This window comes from Phalacrocorax aristotelis, chromosome 1 (assembly GCF_949628215.1).
Source record: "Phalacrocorax aristotelis chromosome 1, bGulAri2.1, whole genome shotgun sequence".
NCBI lineage: Eukaryota > Metazoa > Chordata > Aves > Suliformes > Phalacrocoracidae > Phalacrocorax > Phalacrocorax aristotelis.
The window spans coordinates 151,136,281-151,154,848 of record NC_134276.1 but is presented as its reverse complement, the minus strand read 5'-3'; the positions used below and the strand labels follow the sequence as shown (position 1 = coordinate 151,154,848).

The window sequence follows — 18,568 nt, the reverse complement described above, 5'->3', positions numbered from 1 at the left end:
TTTGGCAAGAAACCGTCAGTGTTGTCGCTCTCTCGTTAGGGTGTCCAGCACAGCTGGAGCACTGTTGCTGTGTAGCTTGGACAACTGCTCTGGAGAACTGCTGGCTGTATCCTTTGTGTGCGGGATTGTATCACACCTGCTGTGGAAGGGAAGGGGATAACTAACGAGGAGGGCTGTGGCATGTTCCTGTAACCATCCGATGGGAATGGCTTGTGGGCCAAGGGGTGAGCGGTGGCGTTCAAGTACGGTTGTGTAACTTCTCTTGGTGGTTGGGTTTTCTTTCAGGGCCCTGGAATGGCAAGAAAATTCTCGGCACCGGGTCAGCTCTGTATCTCTATGACATCTTCCCTGGGTGCTACGCCCATCTCTGCAGCATCAGCTACCTCTTTAGGTCCCTTCACAAAGGCCATGTGCCCTCCGCAGCAGTACGGTTACCCAGCAGCATCTTTTGCCACTCCGTGGAGTGGGACGGGTGGTCCGGCGCAGCCACCGCTTGGCCAGTTCCAGCCTGTGGGTGCCGCCTCTTTGCAAAGCTTCAACATCAGCAATTTGCAAAAATCGATCAGCAACCCTCCAGGCTCCAACCTGCGGACCACTTAGCCGCGCTCGGAGGCCACGCTGGCTAGACCTTGGGACAGGACGTGGGGAGGGAGATGGGGGCCCTGTATCAACTACTAGTGCTGCAATGAACTGGTAGTTTGCCAGACTGGGAATGAATTTCTCTTTTCCAACCATTGCTGTCAGCTCTCTGTAAAGGGAGTTTCCCCACACGCTTTCGAGGGGGAGGAGGATGATCAGCATCCTTACGATGGGACAGTGCTTTTGACCGAGGGGTTCTGCTCTTGTTTGGAACAAGAGCCGTGAAGAGAAGTCACGGGGTCGGTTAATGCAGTCTTGCTGTAAAATTTCTCTCTGGTTTGAGGCTGAATCCACACGTGTTGAGTTGGGAGAGCGGGATCCTAGCATGAGGCTTTAGCACACTTCTCATCTCTCCCTGAAGAATCAAGACCAGGAGAAAAGCTGTCCAAATCCCCCTCCTCTCCCTCTCCCCAGTCAATTGTATCTGGCTCCGAAACGATGGGGCACATGAATGGACTTGCAGTGCAGCCCGTGCTTGATAGGTCATTACTGCTTTAAGTAAGATATTAACAGCTTTGACTGCAGCATTAGAGCAATTTAAATTGTTTAAAAATTTTTAAAAGTTCCCTGCGGACATGTACTTACCATCAGTTTTGATGTGGAAACACTGTGATATATAAATGTTGTTGGACAACAGTAGTTTAAAAATGAGTGGAATATAGAGGGTTAAAAAAGTTAAAAAGAAAAAAATGGGAAAAAAAGCTAGCTATATCCTTATACTTATTGGAGACACTTTAACTTTCCTTTGTATTTTCATTGTATTAGATAAATAAATGTGAATGTAAAATTGTATAAATTAATGTACTTGAATACTTGTCTGTTCTCCCAGTATGCTTGCTGGATATTTTAGTGCCTTGGACTTCTCTTGCTTCTGCAGTTAGCAGCGTCTTCCCAGCAGAGCCCCAGGTGGAGAGAGGGCAGGTTCAGAGAGGGATGGGTTGTTCGTACCTGGTGACTGGGACATTCGAGTTGATGTCGCGATACCGTTCAGAGTAGGCCTACGGAGGGGGAAGCCATGGAGGTGGCGCGTTGGACCGGTGCTCGGTGCGTTGGGGAAACTCGTCCAGGCGGGCAGATCTGAAGTTGCTGGTGTGACGGGGGCCAGGTGGGGGTGGGACGGGGCGGTGTGGGTGAAGCTAATATGGGACCGACCAATATTGGCTACAGAGGCAGGAGGTCTGGATCAGAAACGGAGAGAGGACGGGGAGAACGTGTATCTGTGGGAAAGGCCCGGCTTAAGATGCAGTTAGACTCCACCCGCAAAGTGGTAGAGATGTTTGGTCAGGATGTGACTTGAGGGAGAGGTGCCATTGCTTGTTGGCGTGGGCTTGTCTGCTGGGATTGCTTTTCTTACCTTCTTGTTTTTGGTTGGGTTTTTTTGGTTTTGTTGTTTTTTTTTTTTTTAATAAAATCCATTTAAGCCAGGAATAGACTGTCCTGGTGCGACGTCCATTGCCGGCAATGGATGTACTTGAAACAGCCGGCATCAAGAAGTTTCCTCTGTCTTACTTGCAGGATTTCTGATTTTGTTAGCTCTAACAAATTTCAAGCTGGTACCAGGACTGTATCTGTCACCTCTTGGTAACTGTACTGTACCTTCTGCTTTGGTCGTTCTCCCTTTTCATATTTAAAAAGATACTGGTTTCCTCTTCCAAGTAAAAATAATACCAGCCAGTATTTATGTAGTGCTGCAAGAAGCTGTGAAGGATGCGAGGACTGCTTCCTGGTTCTAGGGAGCAGCTCTCCGGTATCCCGCAAGCTGGTGCATCACGGAGGTGGTGTTATCGAATTTTTGTGTTTTTCTGGGAGTGCTGTTCCCCCGTGGAGCCTTAATAGGGAGGTTTTTCTGTCTGCAGGTGTTCTTACTCTTTTATTTTTAAAGAAACGGGCAAGATCCGTTCCTTTCTTGTCACTTTTTTTTTTTACAGCTGTTTTGGCAGCAGGGGCAGGCGCAGGCTGGAGAGGGAGGCCTGAGGGGGAGAGCTGGGGGCGAGGGGGCCAGGCTCTGAGCCCCTTCGATTGGGGGTTTATCCTTTGTAACTGAAATGCAGAATAGAGCTACAGAACGAGAGAGGAGGCTCGTTGTGGAAGTGGGGGGGAAGCAGGGGTCCCTGTGGCTGAAGTGAAGCGGAGAACCTCTGCTCTTCCATCGGGAGGCGCGCAGAGAAGTTTCCTGAAAGCGCCCGGTGCGAGGGGTGAGGCCCGCTCTGGGAACGGGAGCGGAGCAAACCTGGGGCAGTAATGACACAAGGGGAATATTCATGACAGGGGAACCAATCAGCTGGATGCAGCATGTGGTTATTTAATTTTGATCGAATAAGTTTGAGGTCGTTTTTTCACCTAAAGTTATACAAGAACTGGTTTTATTTACTATTGATTTCCCCTCCCCCCACCCTCCTCCTGTGGATGAATAACTGAAGTCTAGAGGAATAAACTAATGCTACTGAACTGTTAAATTATTTTGTTTAATATTACACTTTGAGTATCTTTTTCCACATAAAATCTGTTTCTGAATTACAAGCGTTTTCTTTACGTTATTTAACAATGTACACTGTAAAAAAAAAAAATAAAAAAAATTAAATGAATTGAAACTTTGGGCTTCCCTGGCCGTAGTTAGTTGTATGTTTTGCACTAAACCCAGGCACTGCGCTTCTTGTACGATTGCGCTTTGCTGCGATTTGTTACCTTTGTAGAGTATTTAATGAAGTCATTCAAATAAACCAAACCTGCTTTTGTTGAGCTGTGGGTTTTCTTGTTGAACAGCAGGTTCCAACCTCTCCGTCCTCTTCCTGGAGTGATTTACCTGTTACCCAATTTATCAGTTTATCACAGGAAAGTACAAGAAACCCTTTTTAATGAGACCCTTAACTTCTCAAAAGCAGTGATGGGTAATGAGCTTTTGGCCTTTTCACAGACTGCTCTGGAAAGAGGTACGCTATGAATAATTCATAGCATGGATCTTCTTGATGAGAGGAGGGGCCTAAGAGAAAGGGAGGGAGATGTGATTGCTTTTATGGCTGAGGCTGTTGAAGTTAGCAAATAGCAGAGAAATGTGCTCCGCACAGGTGGGGCTTCACTAGCAGTGGCACTGCGCTGCTTTTTGGCAGTGGAGCTAGAGCAGGGTGGGCTGCAAGCACTGGGGAAGTGCCCTTCCCAGCATGGAGGAGTCCTATGCTCCCTCTGTTGGGTTCACTGTCCCCCTTTCTGGGGTGGAAGGGAGCAGGGACGTGCACCTGTGGTGCTGGAGGGAAGAAACATCTTAGTGTAGCTCTGTAACAGGAATTCCGTCCCCAAATTTGCAACCATACTGGCGGAATAGAAGAGCGGAATTACTTTACAGGGTCATTCTTAAACAACTGTAGGCTTGCAGGAATTATTTGGTATTTCTAAACACTAATTGCTACTGCATTTCTTTCCATTTTAAGAACAGCTTCTGTTATGAGTCACGTTGCTTAAGGCCGTAAAGGAAAAAGAAAAGCTCCAAGTATAAGTTCTACTGCCCTTTTAAAAGGGACCAATCCTGAGAGGCTTACTGTGGCGACTCCTCTTAGAGGAGGCATGGCTACGTTTGCAGGGTTGCTGTAGCCTCAAGAAGGCTGATGCAGTTGTGTTTATATGAGACTTTTTAATTTCTTAGCTGTAGCAGTTTGGAGTAGCTTTGAGCATGCTAACTCTGAATGTCTGCATGCTCCCTTCCTAACAGGTATCTGATTTCAGCAGCGAGTGCATGACTCAAGCATGTGGCATGCATTCCTCCCCTGAGCTGCTCTGAATGCAGCACTGAATTGGAGAGAAGTGAGTACGGTGAAATGTGGAGCTATTTTCTAGATGTAATCTATTACAGTTAATAACATGCCCTATCTTTCCCTGCTGGAGTCAGTCCTTGTTCTTTGTCCTGTTGAGGAGGGAAGTGGGTAGTAGAAGATATTTTAAGGGGGAAAAAAAAAGAAAAAAGGGACCGATTAAGTGGCAAAGGTAAAGTAGGAGGAACAGGAATAAACGCTGAATACTTAATATGTATTTACACTTAGACTGCGTCAAGAGACTCAGCCAGATAGTGTGATGGCAAAGCACAGTGACAACATCCTGTTTCAAGTCTGACATCACTGATTTTGGGGTTGGACTAATCAAAGAGTTCATGTAAGTTTTCCTGGTCCAGGTCTAACTTCCAGTCCTGCAGGATCATCCTCCTTGTCACCAGCACTGCGCCTCTGAAAAATACTACTGCATATAGTTTGAAATGCTGCATAAAAAGTCTTTCTTTGACCTTCTTACTGGAAGGAACGGCTGTTGCTTTGCTCTAAAGTTTAAAACTCACTTGAGGTTTTCTGTTGCCCATCTTAAAGCAGCTGCAAGGCTTTACAGACACGGTGGTAGTCCCTTTAGCTTCCTACTTGTAACTAGTCAGAACGTGTTAACTTCCCTGAGCATGTTAAACAGGAAATGAGTTGTAAAGGTTTGAAGGGCAGAGAGGCATGAACAGCTGTAAGTGTTGTCTTTCAAATTTCATGTTTAATTTTATATTGAAAAGGGTTGAAAGCTTATTTAAAAACAAGTGCAGCTCCCATTTCTTTTACAAAGGGTCCCAGCAACCATGGTCTGAGATGCTGCCAGGGAGTTGCACACAGCAGTCCCAGCGTGCTCCTGCCCCACAGCGCAGGCATAGCTGGATGTGCTGCTGCTGGACTGGAATCCCATATGGCTGAGGAGGAGCAATGGGCTCTGACCCTGTTTGCGCAGCCACAGGGCAAAGGGGTGGTCAGCACCTCCGAGGCAGACACTGCCGTGGCCTCGCACCCTCAGTCTCACTGAATGGGCAACCACAGCTCGTGGGCTTTGGCATCCTGCCGTAACCCGCCCTTCTCCCCATTTTATGGAGAAGCGCTTTTCTCTGTGCTGAAGTTTGACACTGAGGGAGAAGGAAGCTACAAATTGCGTCTCATTTTAAAGATTAATCCTGTTACCATTTCAGGCAACTTGTGTGTAAAGGCAGCTTGTGATACAGCTGCAAGTCCAGTGCTGCGGAAGTACAAGTGCTTGCTTGTTTATAGACGAAGGCATCTGAAACATGTAGTAACCTAAAAGATGTTGAGTTCTTGCTGGTGGTATTAAACTTCTGTGTTGCTTCACCATAATATACAAGGAAGTCCATTAATGCATTTGGCTTCCTCACATGATCTGAACAGTCAATGCAGCCTTCTGCTGTAATCCAGTATGGAGGTGACGATCCCGTTAAGTGGCTTATGTAGGTTCTAGCCTCCTCTTCTTCAAGCTTTGACTTTTCCTGTAGGGGCTGCGCTCTGCCAAACAGGGAGACAGTGAGAAATGGAAGTTTCTTAAAGCTTCTAAACATTGCTACTTCTAAAAGTGCTCCTCAATTCTTTATCTAGCTCTTCCTTGATAGGACAGTTGGATGGAAAAAAACAGGTGGTTCTCCTACCCACTATCACAGCGTCTGCAGCCAGGTCCAGGAAGAGAAGGATGTTTCTCCCACTCCAATTTACTAATCTATGAGCGCTGCTTTGAAGCCAAGCGCCATCGGTACGACAGAACTCAGTCATTGTTTGGTAGCACATACCTGGGATATGCTGGCCAGCAGAGCTGCCGTTGCTCACGATTGTAGCAGATGGCTGCAATTGCGTGAGTCTAGCAGAAGCTTTGTGGTAGCTCATTCTGTGAGGGGTCCTGTTACGAGTAGTCATTTGATGACATCCGCGGGGTGTTTCAGGCATCTGGTGTCCAGCTGATGGCTCTGCCATTTTCTGACCCATTATCTTAAGATCAATGGTCTCCAAGGAAATGTCCCAGAGCTCAGGATCATCTAGAATGAGTGAAAAGGTGATCGAAGCAAAGACAACAGTATTGGGCTACAGGACCAGCCCGCTCTTGTCCTACAAGCAGTGGGTACCACTGAAGTGAAGCTGTAAAGCATCTTTTACATCAGTGCACAGCAGGGAAACGGTACTACCCCTTGTGCTCTGGACTTAAGCTATGTCCAGGCGCTGTGATGTGACCCAAATAGCCACAGTTATGTTAAGACACCCCTTCAGCCCCGCAAATGTTCTGTTTCTGTGCAGTATCCCTTGAAGAAAAGAGTTTTACCAAATATGCATAACAACACTGTACTGAAAAGCATGATGTGCAGCCCCTCATAGTGATGGACATCACTTCCCTGCTACTCAAGCAAGGTTTGTATTGTGAAGATCAGACTCATACTTTAATTATTCCAACCTCTTCAGAACTTTTACCTTTATGCTGTACTCTGAAGAGCTGATTTAAAGGCTAATGATTTAAGGCAGTACTACTCATCGCTTTTCGGCTGACCTGCAAAGAACTCCTCTCCTATTGATAGTTCCTGTTGTACTGCTGCTGGGGTGCTGTGCTTTACAGGAGGATCCAGTGTTGCTGGTTGGAGGTAACAGAAGAAGAGGTTAATATCAGAAGTACAAAAGAACCTTTTTGTTCCTCCTTAACAGAGCGTGAGTCTGAAATGGTAAGTAGCAGCTGCCACCAGGTACCCTCTTCTTTCCTAGAGCTGGTTATATTTTGGTAGCCATATGTGGAACGGTAAGATTCTGTACCTGATGATGGCCGGTAAGAGCAACTGCACTACTTTAAACTGTTTCTTAGCCTATTTACCCCACCCCCAAGTTCCTGCTTATCACACAGCTGTCCACACTTCCTTTTGAATAAAGAACAATATCTCTTTGCCTGCAGCCACCCCAGTGTCGTGCAGCATGGTAACAGTACTGACAACAGCTGCTGTGCTGCATGAAGCTTTAAGGTAGCTGGAAAGGTGCGGTTTTAATGATGCAGTTTTAGAGCTGACATTCCTGCTGCTTTAAGACCATGGAGGTGGAAAAAGTATGATAATCCTCCTTCCTCTGGTCTCAAAGGTGTGTTGATAGTACAGTATGAAAGCAAATGAAACTGGTCAGGCTCCCGTGTTGAGGGTAGCACATGCCTGCCAGCAGCTACCGTTACAACTGTCAATTTTTAATGCCACGTCTTACCCTGTTTGCTGCTAGGAGTAACTACTGGAACCTGATGCTTTTTCTCCATCTGTTCCCGGAACTGTTGCTGTAGCTGCTTTTGTCGCAATTTCCGCTGGTAAGTGGCATCACACTCGATAGCTAAGGAATCTACGTTTCTGCCCCTCCCCCAAGTAAGCACAAAGTTAAACAGGATTGCAGCAATTCCATTTTATGAAGAAAAAAATGCATAAAGGAATAACAGCAAGGAAAATCCACTACACTAGCATTTCATGGCATTGTCCAAATCAGGCTGGCCATGTGTTTTAAAAGGCACAGTAGCTTCCAATATAGCTTATAAAATAAATTTATAATAGCCATCTCACCTGGAACTATTTGGCTGTTTCTGATCTACCATGGCTACAGCAGCCTCTGTCTGACCAGGCTTACACGCAGATGCCATCTCACAATGTTGTCTCCCTCCTGCGTTCTGCCTTTCCAAACAGCTATTGTATCTTGCTTTCTCTATTTCAGGCTCATAGTCCTCTCTTTTAGCTTTGACCAAATCTAACTCAGGGGGTATCTAGTAAAGGAAAAAAGAAAACATATTCAGACATTTCCTTCACTGAGTTAATGAAAGATTCACAGGCTTTTTTTTCTATACAGTACTGTTGAAAAATCTAGTTTGTTTGCTCTAAGTGGGATATTAAGTTAGAAAACTGAGATGCATTTCAGTACAACGTCATTCAGTTAGTTAGTTGAATTCAAGCGACTTTGTGTTAGTTTAATAGTTCAGTGCTTCAGGGCAGGCAGCCCATGTGTCCCCATAATGTGCTCTCTGCAAATGAGAACAGTTGCAGATGATCGATGCAGCATTCTACAGCTTCTCAGCCAGCCTCACAAGTCTGTTAGTTTTGCCAGTTCCGTTTTTCATGCTTCTATTGAAGGGTATGACAGACCTTTACTCAGCTCTGCAATCACGAGGTCACTGAGGAACGTACACCATTCTCTTTTTATTAAAGAGGGGACGGTTTGGCTCTGCTATTTTACAAATTTGTGGCAATGCCACTAACAGACAGTGCCCCTGGTGAAGCAGAGATCTGTTCTATCTTTACTTGGTGAGGTGTCGCTTCGGGTCTGCTCCTGCAGGCTAAGTTAGTAGATAGAACCATCTCACAGCTCAGGGCTGACTAGCAGAGTTTGGTAAATCCTAGCGTGATGAAGGCAAGGTTACTATGAAACTCCATGGATCAGCAGTTGCAAGAGGTTTGCTTTTCCCTCAATGAGCAAGGTAGGTTATGGCCTAGAAGCCTACTGCCCCCAACTGGTACACATCAGGGGCTAACAAGATTAATGCTGGTTACTGAGGTGCAACCTCAGTAACAGCCGGGACAACTTCAATACTACAAAGACTGCTGTGTTACAGCACAGCATACTTATAAATTGTGATAGCTCTGAAAGAATGGGATTAAAGCATGGGTGTTGCTAATGAAGATGTACGTCACAATGTCTTGTCAACCTCCACCAGAGGCATTTCTCCCTGGTGTTGGTTACCTCAGAAGATTCACCTAGTGCCTGCTTCACAGAGTAAAAGTAACTGCAGCTCTTCTCTTGCAAACTGAAAACTAAGGCCGTAAGGAGTCTGAAAAGCAAAGCAAGATGTAACGTGGCTTCTTGCTGTTCAGTAAGGGTAAGAACTATATTAGGGCAAGGAAAGTAACTGTTCAAGTACACATCAGTCATACATGCTAATTCTTCATACAGTAAAAAGCCACAGTTTGCCAGTAGTATTGTTATCAGGTATTTAAAACAAGTAAATTGGAGTGTAGATCTTCCTAATGGTATTCCTCACCCTCCAGCACCCAAGTCCAATACATCCTGCTCTCATAATTCAGCTGTAAAACGCAAGTACCAACACAGGTTTGAAGTCACGCAGAGGACATTTGCAGGGCCATTTGTACACTCCTCACGTAGCAAACCAAAATACTGCTACCTGGTTTTGCTGTTCCGTGGTAAAACTTTGAAGTGGCGGGCAACAGCTAAAAAGTTGACCTGGGTCCAGTCTAAACAGGTTGGTTCACCCTTTGTATCTTAGATGAATCTAGTGTTTTGCAGTGTTCTTTTGAGAAGGATCCAATTTGGTTAACTGAATATTGAAACCACCTCTAGAATTACCTTTGCTTGAGACCTCAGTACAAAAACACTGTTACAGAATAACTGCTTGTTAACTATTCTAATGAGAACACCGAGGGATGACATACAGGCGCACTATAAATTTTGTTACAAGGACTGTGCGGAGTTTATTTTCTATCTAGCCGTGAGGTGCATTAGGGCCTGGTAGAGTTTGAATACCGGTTAGTGGAAGGACAAAGTAACTATCAATGCATATATTGACATTGCTACTCTATGGATTTTGCTTAAAATTAAGTGAAAGTTCCAATTACAACAAGCAGCTTTGGTTTGTGACCCACCTGGTAGTGTTTCTACAATATTCTAGGCTACGCATATATTAAAACCTTTATTTGAAGAAGGAACTCCTTCTCATGGAAAAAATTCCCATTTTCTGCCGGAGGTCCCTAAAATCTAAACAACGCTCCATTTTCCTGCTGCCCACTGGTGACATAGAATGTCAGCTTGAGAGACTTGAGGATTGAATGAAATAGTCCTGATTTTGCAGGAATGCACAGAGGTCCTGTCCCTGATTTCAGGTAGGTTACACAGATAATAAATGTACTGTCTGGCTACTCTTCTGCCCTGCCTGCAGCCTCTGGTTTTATGACCTATTACAGCAGTTGGCAATTGTGTCACTGCATGCAGTTCTCTCCCATCCTTTTTTTTAAAAAAATTCCTGAAAAAGTCCAGTAATGAGAGCAATGTCAAGTAAGCTTGATTTTTAAAATTCGTAATAGTGCACATAGTGGTGCACAATGTGCTACCACTGACAATGAGAACAAACTGAGAGTGATGAACTGAGTTGCTACAACTGACAAAGCTTAAACAGTCTTAAGAATTGCAGCACATGGAGAAAATGGCACCTAGACCGAGCTAGTTTAGACAGTTCAGTGCGTTCTGTAGTAACATTTAATCTGCTATGAACACAGATGTACACATTATTGGCACTGAACAGAGAGACTTGGATAACATGGCCATAAATGTCACGAGATCTTGCGTACGGCACTGTTTCTTCACCATAGTGACCTTGCCTACTGCAAATAGTCAAAATTTAGGGTAGTTGTGGTAATATGTTGGGGAAGAACTCTAATATACAGTTCACACAAACTAGCAGGCAAAGGCTATTGGTCTTATAGCTGGAAACTTTCAGGGATAGGGTGCATTGATATCATTATTTATTATCTTTTTAATACGAAGGACCAGGAGCAGCAGACATCAAGCAGTCCCTGCTCTATCAGCTCATGTACTGCACCTGACGTGGAAGCTTATTCACGGCTCGTAGGTAGTCTTTGTCTAGGATGCAGTTCCCAAGAGCGTTCCCAAAGCACCTGAGAAATAAGAGAGCTCACTGTGACTGAAAATAACACTTAATTCTCGCTTAACTTCTGAAAATGTACAAGTACTGATCTTGACTTACTTGAGTGCCCTCTTCAGTCCATCTGTTACTGCCTCCTTTCTTGCCTTTTCTAGGGACAAGGCCTTAGACTTCAGGCCTTCACTGACTCCATAACCCACATCTTCATGGTATGACCCATCCTGCAGTAAAGTTTTTAAAATAGTAAGTATAAGGGAGTTTCTGCACATACTGCACTACTTGTCAGTTGCTGTGCTTTCCTAAGCCTGATTACTTGCTCTTAGTTGGTTGTTCTACAGCAAGGTCAATGTTTTAGACACCGCTAGGTTCTCTGGTGTAACACCGTACGCAAGAACCACAGTCTGACCTATGCATGAACCTTCATTCACAGCTTTAGGCAATTGCTCAACTATAGACAAAGCAAACAAAAAAATGCACTTACTTACCTTAAGCTGAACTTTCACAAATGCACAGACCCCCACATAGAACCTGCCGTTGTTGAGGTCAACAAAGTCTGGGGGAGGGAAAAGTAACATCCTGAATAATACAAAAGACTTCTGATCCACATTTAGATCTTTTGTCCTTTGAGGACATTCATAAACCTGTACTATGCTTGCTCAATATTCCCAAGGTATTGTATCAGCTTCTATAAAATGGAGTATGACTTACAAAAATATTAACTGTAGTTTGGAGTTTGAGCTGACTTGCATATATGCTCTGGGTGTGCTATGCGACTCTTTCTGGTTATTAACGGCTAGACCTGCCAAACACTCACACCCTGCTACTACATGCATAAACTTAAACATATGAAGGAGTTGTACATGTTACTTCTCGTTCAGCTACATGTCCTCAGTGTTCAAAGCATAACAGTTTTTTCAGCTGGAAGGAAAGATTTGAAGCATCAATTCATAAATAACAGTAATAGAAAAGAAACTGTTGTCTATAGAAGTAGTTTCTTTCCTATTTTATACTAGAAGTCACCAGCTTGAGAAATTTTGCACAAGGTTTTATCCAGGACAGACTGCCTGAAGAGCTTAACAGGTTGCAATACAACTCTCAATCCAGCAGCTCTGATCTACCTTATTTTATACCACAGCCAATGCTATTTAATATACATAGGGCACTCCAGTTAGCAGTCTTGCAAGTCTGATAGTAACATGATACATGTCTGAAATGAAATGCTTTGAAGTTCAAGTACCTGTATGCTGGGGTCCAAAAGTTCTTCTGTACTCATCTGGTCTATTTGTTTAATTGTTTTGTAACCCTGCTAGCAGTGCAAGCCCTTTTTCTACCCAGGAATTTAAAACCAAACATAGCAATTCAGGGACAGAGGATCCTGTTAAGGAATGACTTGTTATGGCATTATTTGGAAAAGATAGTAGTTTAAAGGATGTCAGGCCTTTCTTGACTGAAAAGGGGGGGAAAAATAGTGGTGCAGAATAGATGGAAACCAATGAAGTAACTTGTTTTATGTCTCGATTCTATCAGCCTGAGGTAAGAAAAGATTTCTGAAGGAGGGGGGTGAATGAAGGAGGTGCATTTACGCAGCTTTGTTGAGCAACTTCACAACCAGCCTTCAGTCTAAGTACAGCAGATCTGCAAATAAGGACAATACTCCTCTGGTGGGTACTACTTCAGCTATTGAGATGGAAGAAAAATAAGCTTTAAGATCACTTGAATACCATTTTCTATAAGAATTTTTTGCAGCTTTCTACTGTAAATGTGTTGCAAAACCAGGTATTGGTTAGAAGAAGAATCTATAGAAAAAGATGGGTCCCTAAAGATGAGGGGAATATTAACTAAGAATATTAACTTGTTAGAATATAAAAATTGCAGGTGAGTACGAAAGTTGTCTCAGGGCTGCTGGGTGTTAAACAGTTTAATTGTAATTACACTTGACTGTAGACACCGAGTGTTCCCATAGAGATCAGAAAACTTGATTAGAACAGCTCCAGAATAATCATAAACACACTTAAAATAATGACTATGACATATTCCAGTGCAAGATCTAAAAAGAAAACAGAAGGTCCATTATTACTCAATTTCTCTCGTTCTTACCAACTGCTAAGACACCTGGAAATTCCACATGCCTCTCCCCAGGTTCTTTGAAGTGCTCAAGTCCTATGATAGATAGCCTGGTCCTTATCTGAGAGACTTCCTTCAGGGCCTCACAGTGCAACGAGGATAAAGGAGTCTTCCCTCTTAAGAGATACTTACCAACATTCTGCTGAGTGACTGAATGAGCCCAGCCGTTGAAGCCGAACATCTCATTGGCCAGACTGATTACCTTGTGACCCTCGATGTAACAGACCTGAAAAGAAAAGCATATGTACATAAATATATACAAAAATACATACACATGTGCACACATACATACATGCTTTATTTTAAAGAGGGATTACACATATCCTCGTATGCTGAGGAAACCCAGCTAATGTGAATAAAAGGTTGATGGCGCAGCTTTAGGTTCACCCACTTCCAGCAACTGCAGTGAGGGTTAATATGATAACAAATATGGCTTAATCAAGAGGAGGCAGAGCCAATTGACAGTAAAGAGGGTGAAATGCAGCCAGTGTTATATAATGCTTCATATATTCTAGTTCTGGGGAAAAAATACGAAAAATGGCTCAACGTTCCATAGTAGATAAATATTCCCTTGTCAAGAATGAAGCATGGAAAAGTTAAGCCTTTTTTAAAAGTGTAAAAGGAACCTGTGGCTTAGGAAAAGCCAGAATTTATGCTATGTTGACTTTGCTTTCATATCTGCACATTGAACTACTAGTGGGAAATTTACTTCAAAAAAATAAGGACTATTGTAACTTTTTTACCCTAGTTTTCCTGGAAAAAACTGTGAGTTGAAACATCTATGTATGTTTGTTCATACCTTTTGTCCTCCTCCAGCTTGCCGACTGCTGATATATTCTGGACCCAGTCTCTGACGAAGAGCATGCTGGATAGCTTGATATTCACTTGCTGTGTATTGATACTTGACAAAAAGAAGGTAAGACAAATCTTCCCACTCTCCCTATTTTAGCTCTCCCTCTTCTCCTAATATCACTTCTTTATCCCATTTTTCTATGCATATTTCTTCCAAGAGGTGTATGATCCATTTTTAGAAGCAGGATGTAACAGACAAGGAAAGACCTCAGGGTGTACATGTGCGTTTGCGTTATATTGGATTCAGCAAATGCCCCTCATGAAGGGAAGGCCTTTTGAATAACACCAGCATCCCTGGAAGCCTGAAGTGTTGTAACTTTTGCTCCTTGTCTTAGTAGAAATACAATTTACAATCTGTAAAGGTTAGGGAAGCCTAAATGCATATTTAAGGATTCAAGCACTAAAAAGCTTGTGTTGGCATGCTCTGATGTGGGACAGAACAAAGATTTTACCACCTAAATAAATATTTCGTGTGCCTGTATTGGCTGCCCTATCATTCAGCAGAACACAGAATTTGATAAGAGTGTGTGCCATATAAGTTCCAACGCCCACAAAACCTAATTTGTATTTGGTTGTATTTAAACTTAAAGGAAAAACTGTCTTTTTCTGACACTAAAATGCCTGTAACCAAGGGGCATAAGGAAGAAGGGAGAGTGCACGTGCCTATACCATATTGTGGAACTATGTATAAATGCCTATCATGGAGAAGAGAATTCACCACCAAAAAGTCTGTTCAGTCCAGATATGGTTTTCTTTTTCCGAAATGACTTTAAAACTTTTTTAAAATTATTTTTTAATAGCTGAAAGTAGTTGACTTTTCTAAACCAGTACTGAGAATTGTGTAAGCATGATCCAGGCCATCTGGGCATAAGAGAGAATAAAATGAGCCCCTGTTTTTAAGGAATAAAATTAAAACCCTTTTGTGAAGAATCTAGAGCAATTCATTATAACTCAAGGCATGCCAAGGCTATCGTGGAGGAAAATGTAATGTACAATTAAGTATAGTATAGCTAGGGTAATGGATGTGACTCCAGCCCTACTGTCTCCAACTTTAAAATGAATAAACATGCAGAGCAGATTTCCAGAAGCGCAAGCATAAAACTTCTATTTCCATTTCAGGCAAAAGGAACTGACCTGTCCGAAGCAAGCAACGGAATTGCTAGTGCTGGAACTATTGCTGCTGATGTGGCTTTCGCCACCTTTCCCTTGACTTTCAGGCATCCCTGAAAGATAAGAGAAAATACAAGCACTGAAGGTAACAGAACTACCTGTCTGTGGGAAGACGAGCAAAAAGCTGTTGAAGTCCTCTGCCCAGTGAGTATAACAATATTCTGTAACAGATGTGTTGGGTGTTACAGTAATATCATGCTTCCCACTCCATGGAACTGCTGCAGCCTCAGTTGGAAACTTGTTTTCTGATGTCAAATCAGAACCATCAAAACTTTTGTTCTTAAACACATGACACTATGTAGGCAGAAATAGCTAGTTTCATCCTAGAGGCAGAGGCACCGTTCTGGTCTTCCATCCGTAAAACTAACAAGGGTGAGCCTAAATTAAATTAAATTAGTGAAACAATTTAAGGAACAAATAAATTACCCTTGCTAGTAAAAAATACCCAATTTAATTCAAAACTATCTGGATCCTGCATGAGATCAAAGACTAGAACAAAAAGTTAATAATGTCTTGAGTCCTTATTATAAATATTAAACTGGTAACAAATGATATCTTTTTTTTCTTTTTCCACAAATGTGGATTTCTGCCATAACAGCGTTTATACACTTGTCATGAACACATCAAACATCGCTGTATCTATTAAAAAGTTGTTTTAGGATCCTACTTCCCCAGCATTACAAATCCAGTTCCAGTCCAAACGGGTTAGTTTAACACACATGTTGCTGTGTTTCAGACTGCATATTTTTCAATTTTTGCTGGTTACTCCTCCAGACATATTCCTTTACAGTGTTATGTGTAAATTACTTCTCTTCTACACAATTTTGTTCTGTTTTAAAATTCAGCACCCATTGACACTTTTGCCTTACAGAGGGTCCACAAAAATTCATTAGTTAAAAATGCATCAATAGCACCTTATGAAACAGATAATTCCAAACAATTCTGAATTTGAAATAGGTTTGCTTTCTAAGAATATAAATTCTAGATAATTTCTTGCATTACTTCATTTCTTTGCATTAATCCATGATTCTGTATAGAAAATGTTTCATTGAAGGGATTAACTGGTACTCCTTCACAAATAATCCTTCAATGATCTTATAAAAAAAATCCCTGTAACAACAAGCAATGAGTTAGGTTTGTAGTAAGAGGTGCTCTGTTTCATTGCACCAAGGGGTAGAACTGAAGGAAAAGAGAAACAACTTGTTTGGCATACAAGGTCTTTTCCAGGTGTGAAACAGTAACACCTCAGTTACAAAATCAAAAAGTGAACAATTCACTCCTGCACAACTAGTTTCACATCTATAAAGACAGAGTGAAAGAAAAGAGCTTGTTCTGGAGACCAGACCTGACAGATATATTACCCAAATATCGTAAATTATTTATGTGGGTACTTCTTTCTAAAAGCTTGTCAGCTTGATTTATAACCACATCATTTATCTCTAAGCCACTTTAGTCACTGCATGGAAAAGAGAGCAGGCTTTTTAACTCAAGAGTAATGGTTTGGGACTTGAACGGAAAAGCAGCCTGTAGAAAGCCTGTAGTTTTGCCAAATGCAATTACTAGACAAGAAATTAATCCAGCCTGGGATCTAAAACATCTGAACCCTGTAAGAGCTGTGGGAGATCTATCAAACTGCAGATCATAAAATCCCATTGTGATTACAGGCACCGGTAACACTTCTGGCAGCAAGACCGTATTAAGCAGACACACTAATTAAGTTACCATAAAAAACCTAAAGCTCTCAAGCTTTTTTTTTTCCTGTTTTGCTCCAGGTTGACACTGTTTATTTTCAAATGGAAAATCAGTTACATTTGAAATGAACAGAATACTTCAGGCACCGGCAAGCCTGTATCTACTTTCATCCTTCCGCTTTCTCAGACAGCAGTGTAAAGTATCCCTTTTTTGGGATACTTTAGGCTTGACAGAAGGGCTTGTTACATGATAGCACGTCCATACCTGCATCCCATTGTTCTTCAGAAATTACTTTAAAATGGACTCTGTGCCGCTACAGTTGAAAACAAAGTTTTGTCTTTTGGGACCTCAAGATATGTCAGCTATCCTAACCGCGAGAGGTCTGCAATGCTGTATTTATTGCAACAAAGTATTAATTTAAATAGTGATAATTGATATGTCAATAACTGTGCTATTCCTTCTGTAGTCTTACAGATCCGTTCAATTTACTGTAACCTCTCACTTTAGTGTCCCCTGGGAACAACGGCTACAGCAATCAATGGTGGGTTTGGGCTCGAAGTCACAAAAAATCGAACTAGAAAGAGTCCTGAGCAGGCCATTTGCTCTGTCTGCCTGGATGAAGGCAGGGCTCGGCTACAGCAGCATGGACGTCTGCTCAGGAAGGAGGCATTTATCAGGGACACCAAAGTTTGCCCGAGGTAAGCGTGCCCAGGTAGCAGCGGGGCTGAGCGCACCGACCTTGCCGTTGCCTTTGGGGGAATCCCACAGGCTGACGGGGGGGGTTTCACCCGAGGGGAGTGGGCTGCCTGTCCTACCCCCAGCCACCCCGGCTCCAAGCGCCGCCTCGCCGCAGCTCCGCGGGCCAGCAACCTCGGGCTTCGCCGCCGGGAGGAAGGGGGAGCTTCCCCCTTACCGCCGCGGAAGCCGGGCACCCGGGGGGCGGGCAGGGCGACCTCCGCCCCAGAAGGCGCTTCACCACCTGTGGAAACCCCCGCCCCCGGGGAACCGTTAACGGCCGCCCCTCACGCGGGTCCGCGGGAGGGGCCGGCTCTGTTCCCAGGTGCGGCCCCGCCGGGGAGGGGAGGGGAGCGCTTCCCGACCGGCCGCGATACCCGTGCTGGCGGCGGTTCACAGTTCCCGGCCGCGATACCTGTGCTGGCGGCGGTTCACAGTTCCCGCCCGCGGTGGAGAGGAGAACGGTGGGAGGGAGGCCCCGAGCTGCCGCTACGGCGCGGGAGAGGGGTCACACTTTCGACGTCGGCGCTAAGCGGTGACGTAGCGCCGGGGCTGCCGGAGGCCACGCCCGCAGCTCGCGGAGGGGAGGAAACCCGGCTCGCGAGCGCGCGCCGTGCGGCCGTAGAAGGGGCGGGCCCGCGGGGCGTCGCGCGGCGGCAGGGGTGGGGCTTAACGCGACTCGCGCCGGGGGCGCGGGAGGGGGCGGCGGAGCTCGCGCGGGCGAGGCGGCGGAGCGCACCGAGCTCACCTCGCTGGGGCGCCGCTGCCGTCCGCTCCCGCCGTCGCGCACCCACTCCCCGCGAACTGACGGGCAGGTGAGGGGCCCCGCTCGGTGCGGGTGATCCGGGGGTGGGGGGTGGGGGTTAACGTTTCTTACCGGCCGCTGGGGGGAGCCAGG

General features: G+C 44.3%; 3 protein-coding genes across 15 annotated transcripts in view; 2 read left to right on the top strand and 1 right to left on the bottom strand.

The window, feature by feature from the left end:
* WNK1 (WNK lysine deficient protein kinase 1) overlaps positions 1–3,237 on the top strand; it is a 106,324-nt gene extending 103,087 nt beyond the window's left edge. For all 5 annotated transcript variants that reach the window (XM_075115875.1, XM_075115885.1, XM_075115858.1 and 2 more), the window contains one exon: positions 286–3,237. In XM_075115875.1, the coding sequence (XP_074971976.1) occupies positions 286–600 (315 nt within the window). In that variant the 3' untranslated portion in view covers positions 601–3,237. The remainder of the gene's footprint in view (positions 1–285) is intronic.
* Positions 3,086–18,568, bottom strand: RAD52 (RAD52 DNA repair protein). Of its 5 annotated transcripts, none has more exons than XM_075115974.1 (12): positions 18,548–18,568; positions 15,208–15,296; positions 14,021–14,122; positions 13,354–13,447; positions 11,583–11,650; positions 11,200–11,318; positions 11,035–11,110; positions 7,997–8,193; positions 7,653–7,795; positions 6,964–7,044; positions 6,218–6,460; positions 3,086–5,939 (listed from the first exon to the last, which is right to left on the bottom strand). In XM_075115974.1, the coding sequence occupies exons 2-12, from the start codon at positions 15,292–15,294 to the stop codon at positions 5,881–5,883; spliced, it is 1,269 nt and encodes a 422-aa protein (XP_074972075.1). In that variant the 5' UTR covers positions 15,295–15,296; positions 18,548–18,568; the 3' UTR covers positions 3,086–5,880. The 5 variants fall into 5 exon arrangements, with proteins under 5 accessions (XP_074972075.1, XP_074972059.1, XP_074972086.1 ...); XM_075115958.1 differs by lacking the exon at positions 18,548–18,568 and adding an exon at positions 18,086–18,221; XM_075115985.1 differs by lacking the exon at positions 18,548–18,568 and adding an exon at positions 18,086–18,221 and having other exon boundaries at positions 7,653–7,789.
* Positions 18,313–18,568, top strand: part of ERC1 (ELKS/RAB6-interacting/CAST family member 1) — a 303,504-nt gene continuing 303,248 nt past the window's right edge. For 3 of the 5 annotated variants that reach the window (XM_075115935.1, XM_075115897.1, XM_075115932.1), the window contains exon 1: positions 18,313–18,485. The gene's annotated coding sequence lies outside the window, so the exon portion shown is untranslated. The remainder of the gene's footprint in view (positions 18,486–18,568) is intronic. The other 2 variants (XM_075115945.1, XM_075115916.1) reach the window with 1 other exon arrangement.

Bases quoted from the DNA above. Each gene is read 5' to 3' on its own strand.
- RAD52 (XM_075115974.1), bottom strand. From the start codon at position 15,294: ATGCCTGAAAGTCAAGGGAAAGGTGGCGAAAGCCACATCAGCAGCAAT. The intron at 8,194-11,034 runs GTGCAGTACATG...TTCCTTTACTAG, and splicing joins TGAATAAGCTTCCACGTCAG to ATACCCCCTGAGTTAGATTT. The intron at 6,461-6,963 runs GTCAGCCGAAAA...CACTCATTCTAG, and splicing joins AGGAGAGGAGTTCTTTGCAG to ATGATCCTGAGCTCTGGGAC.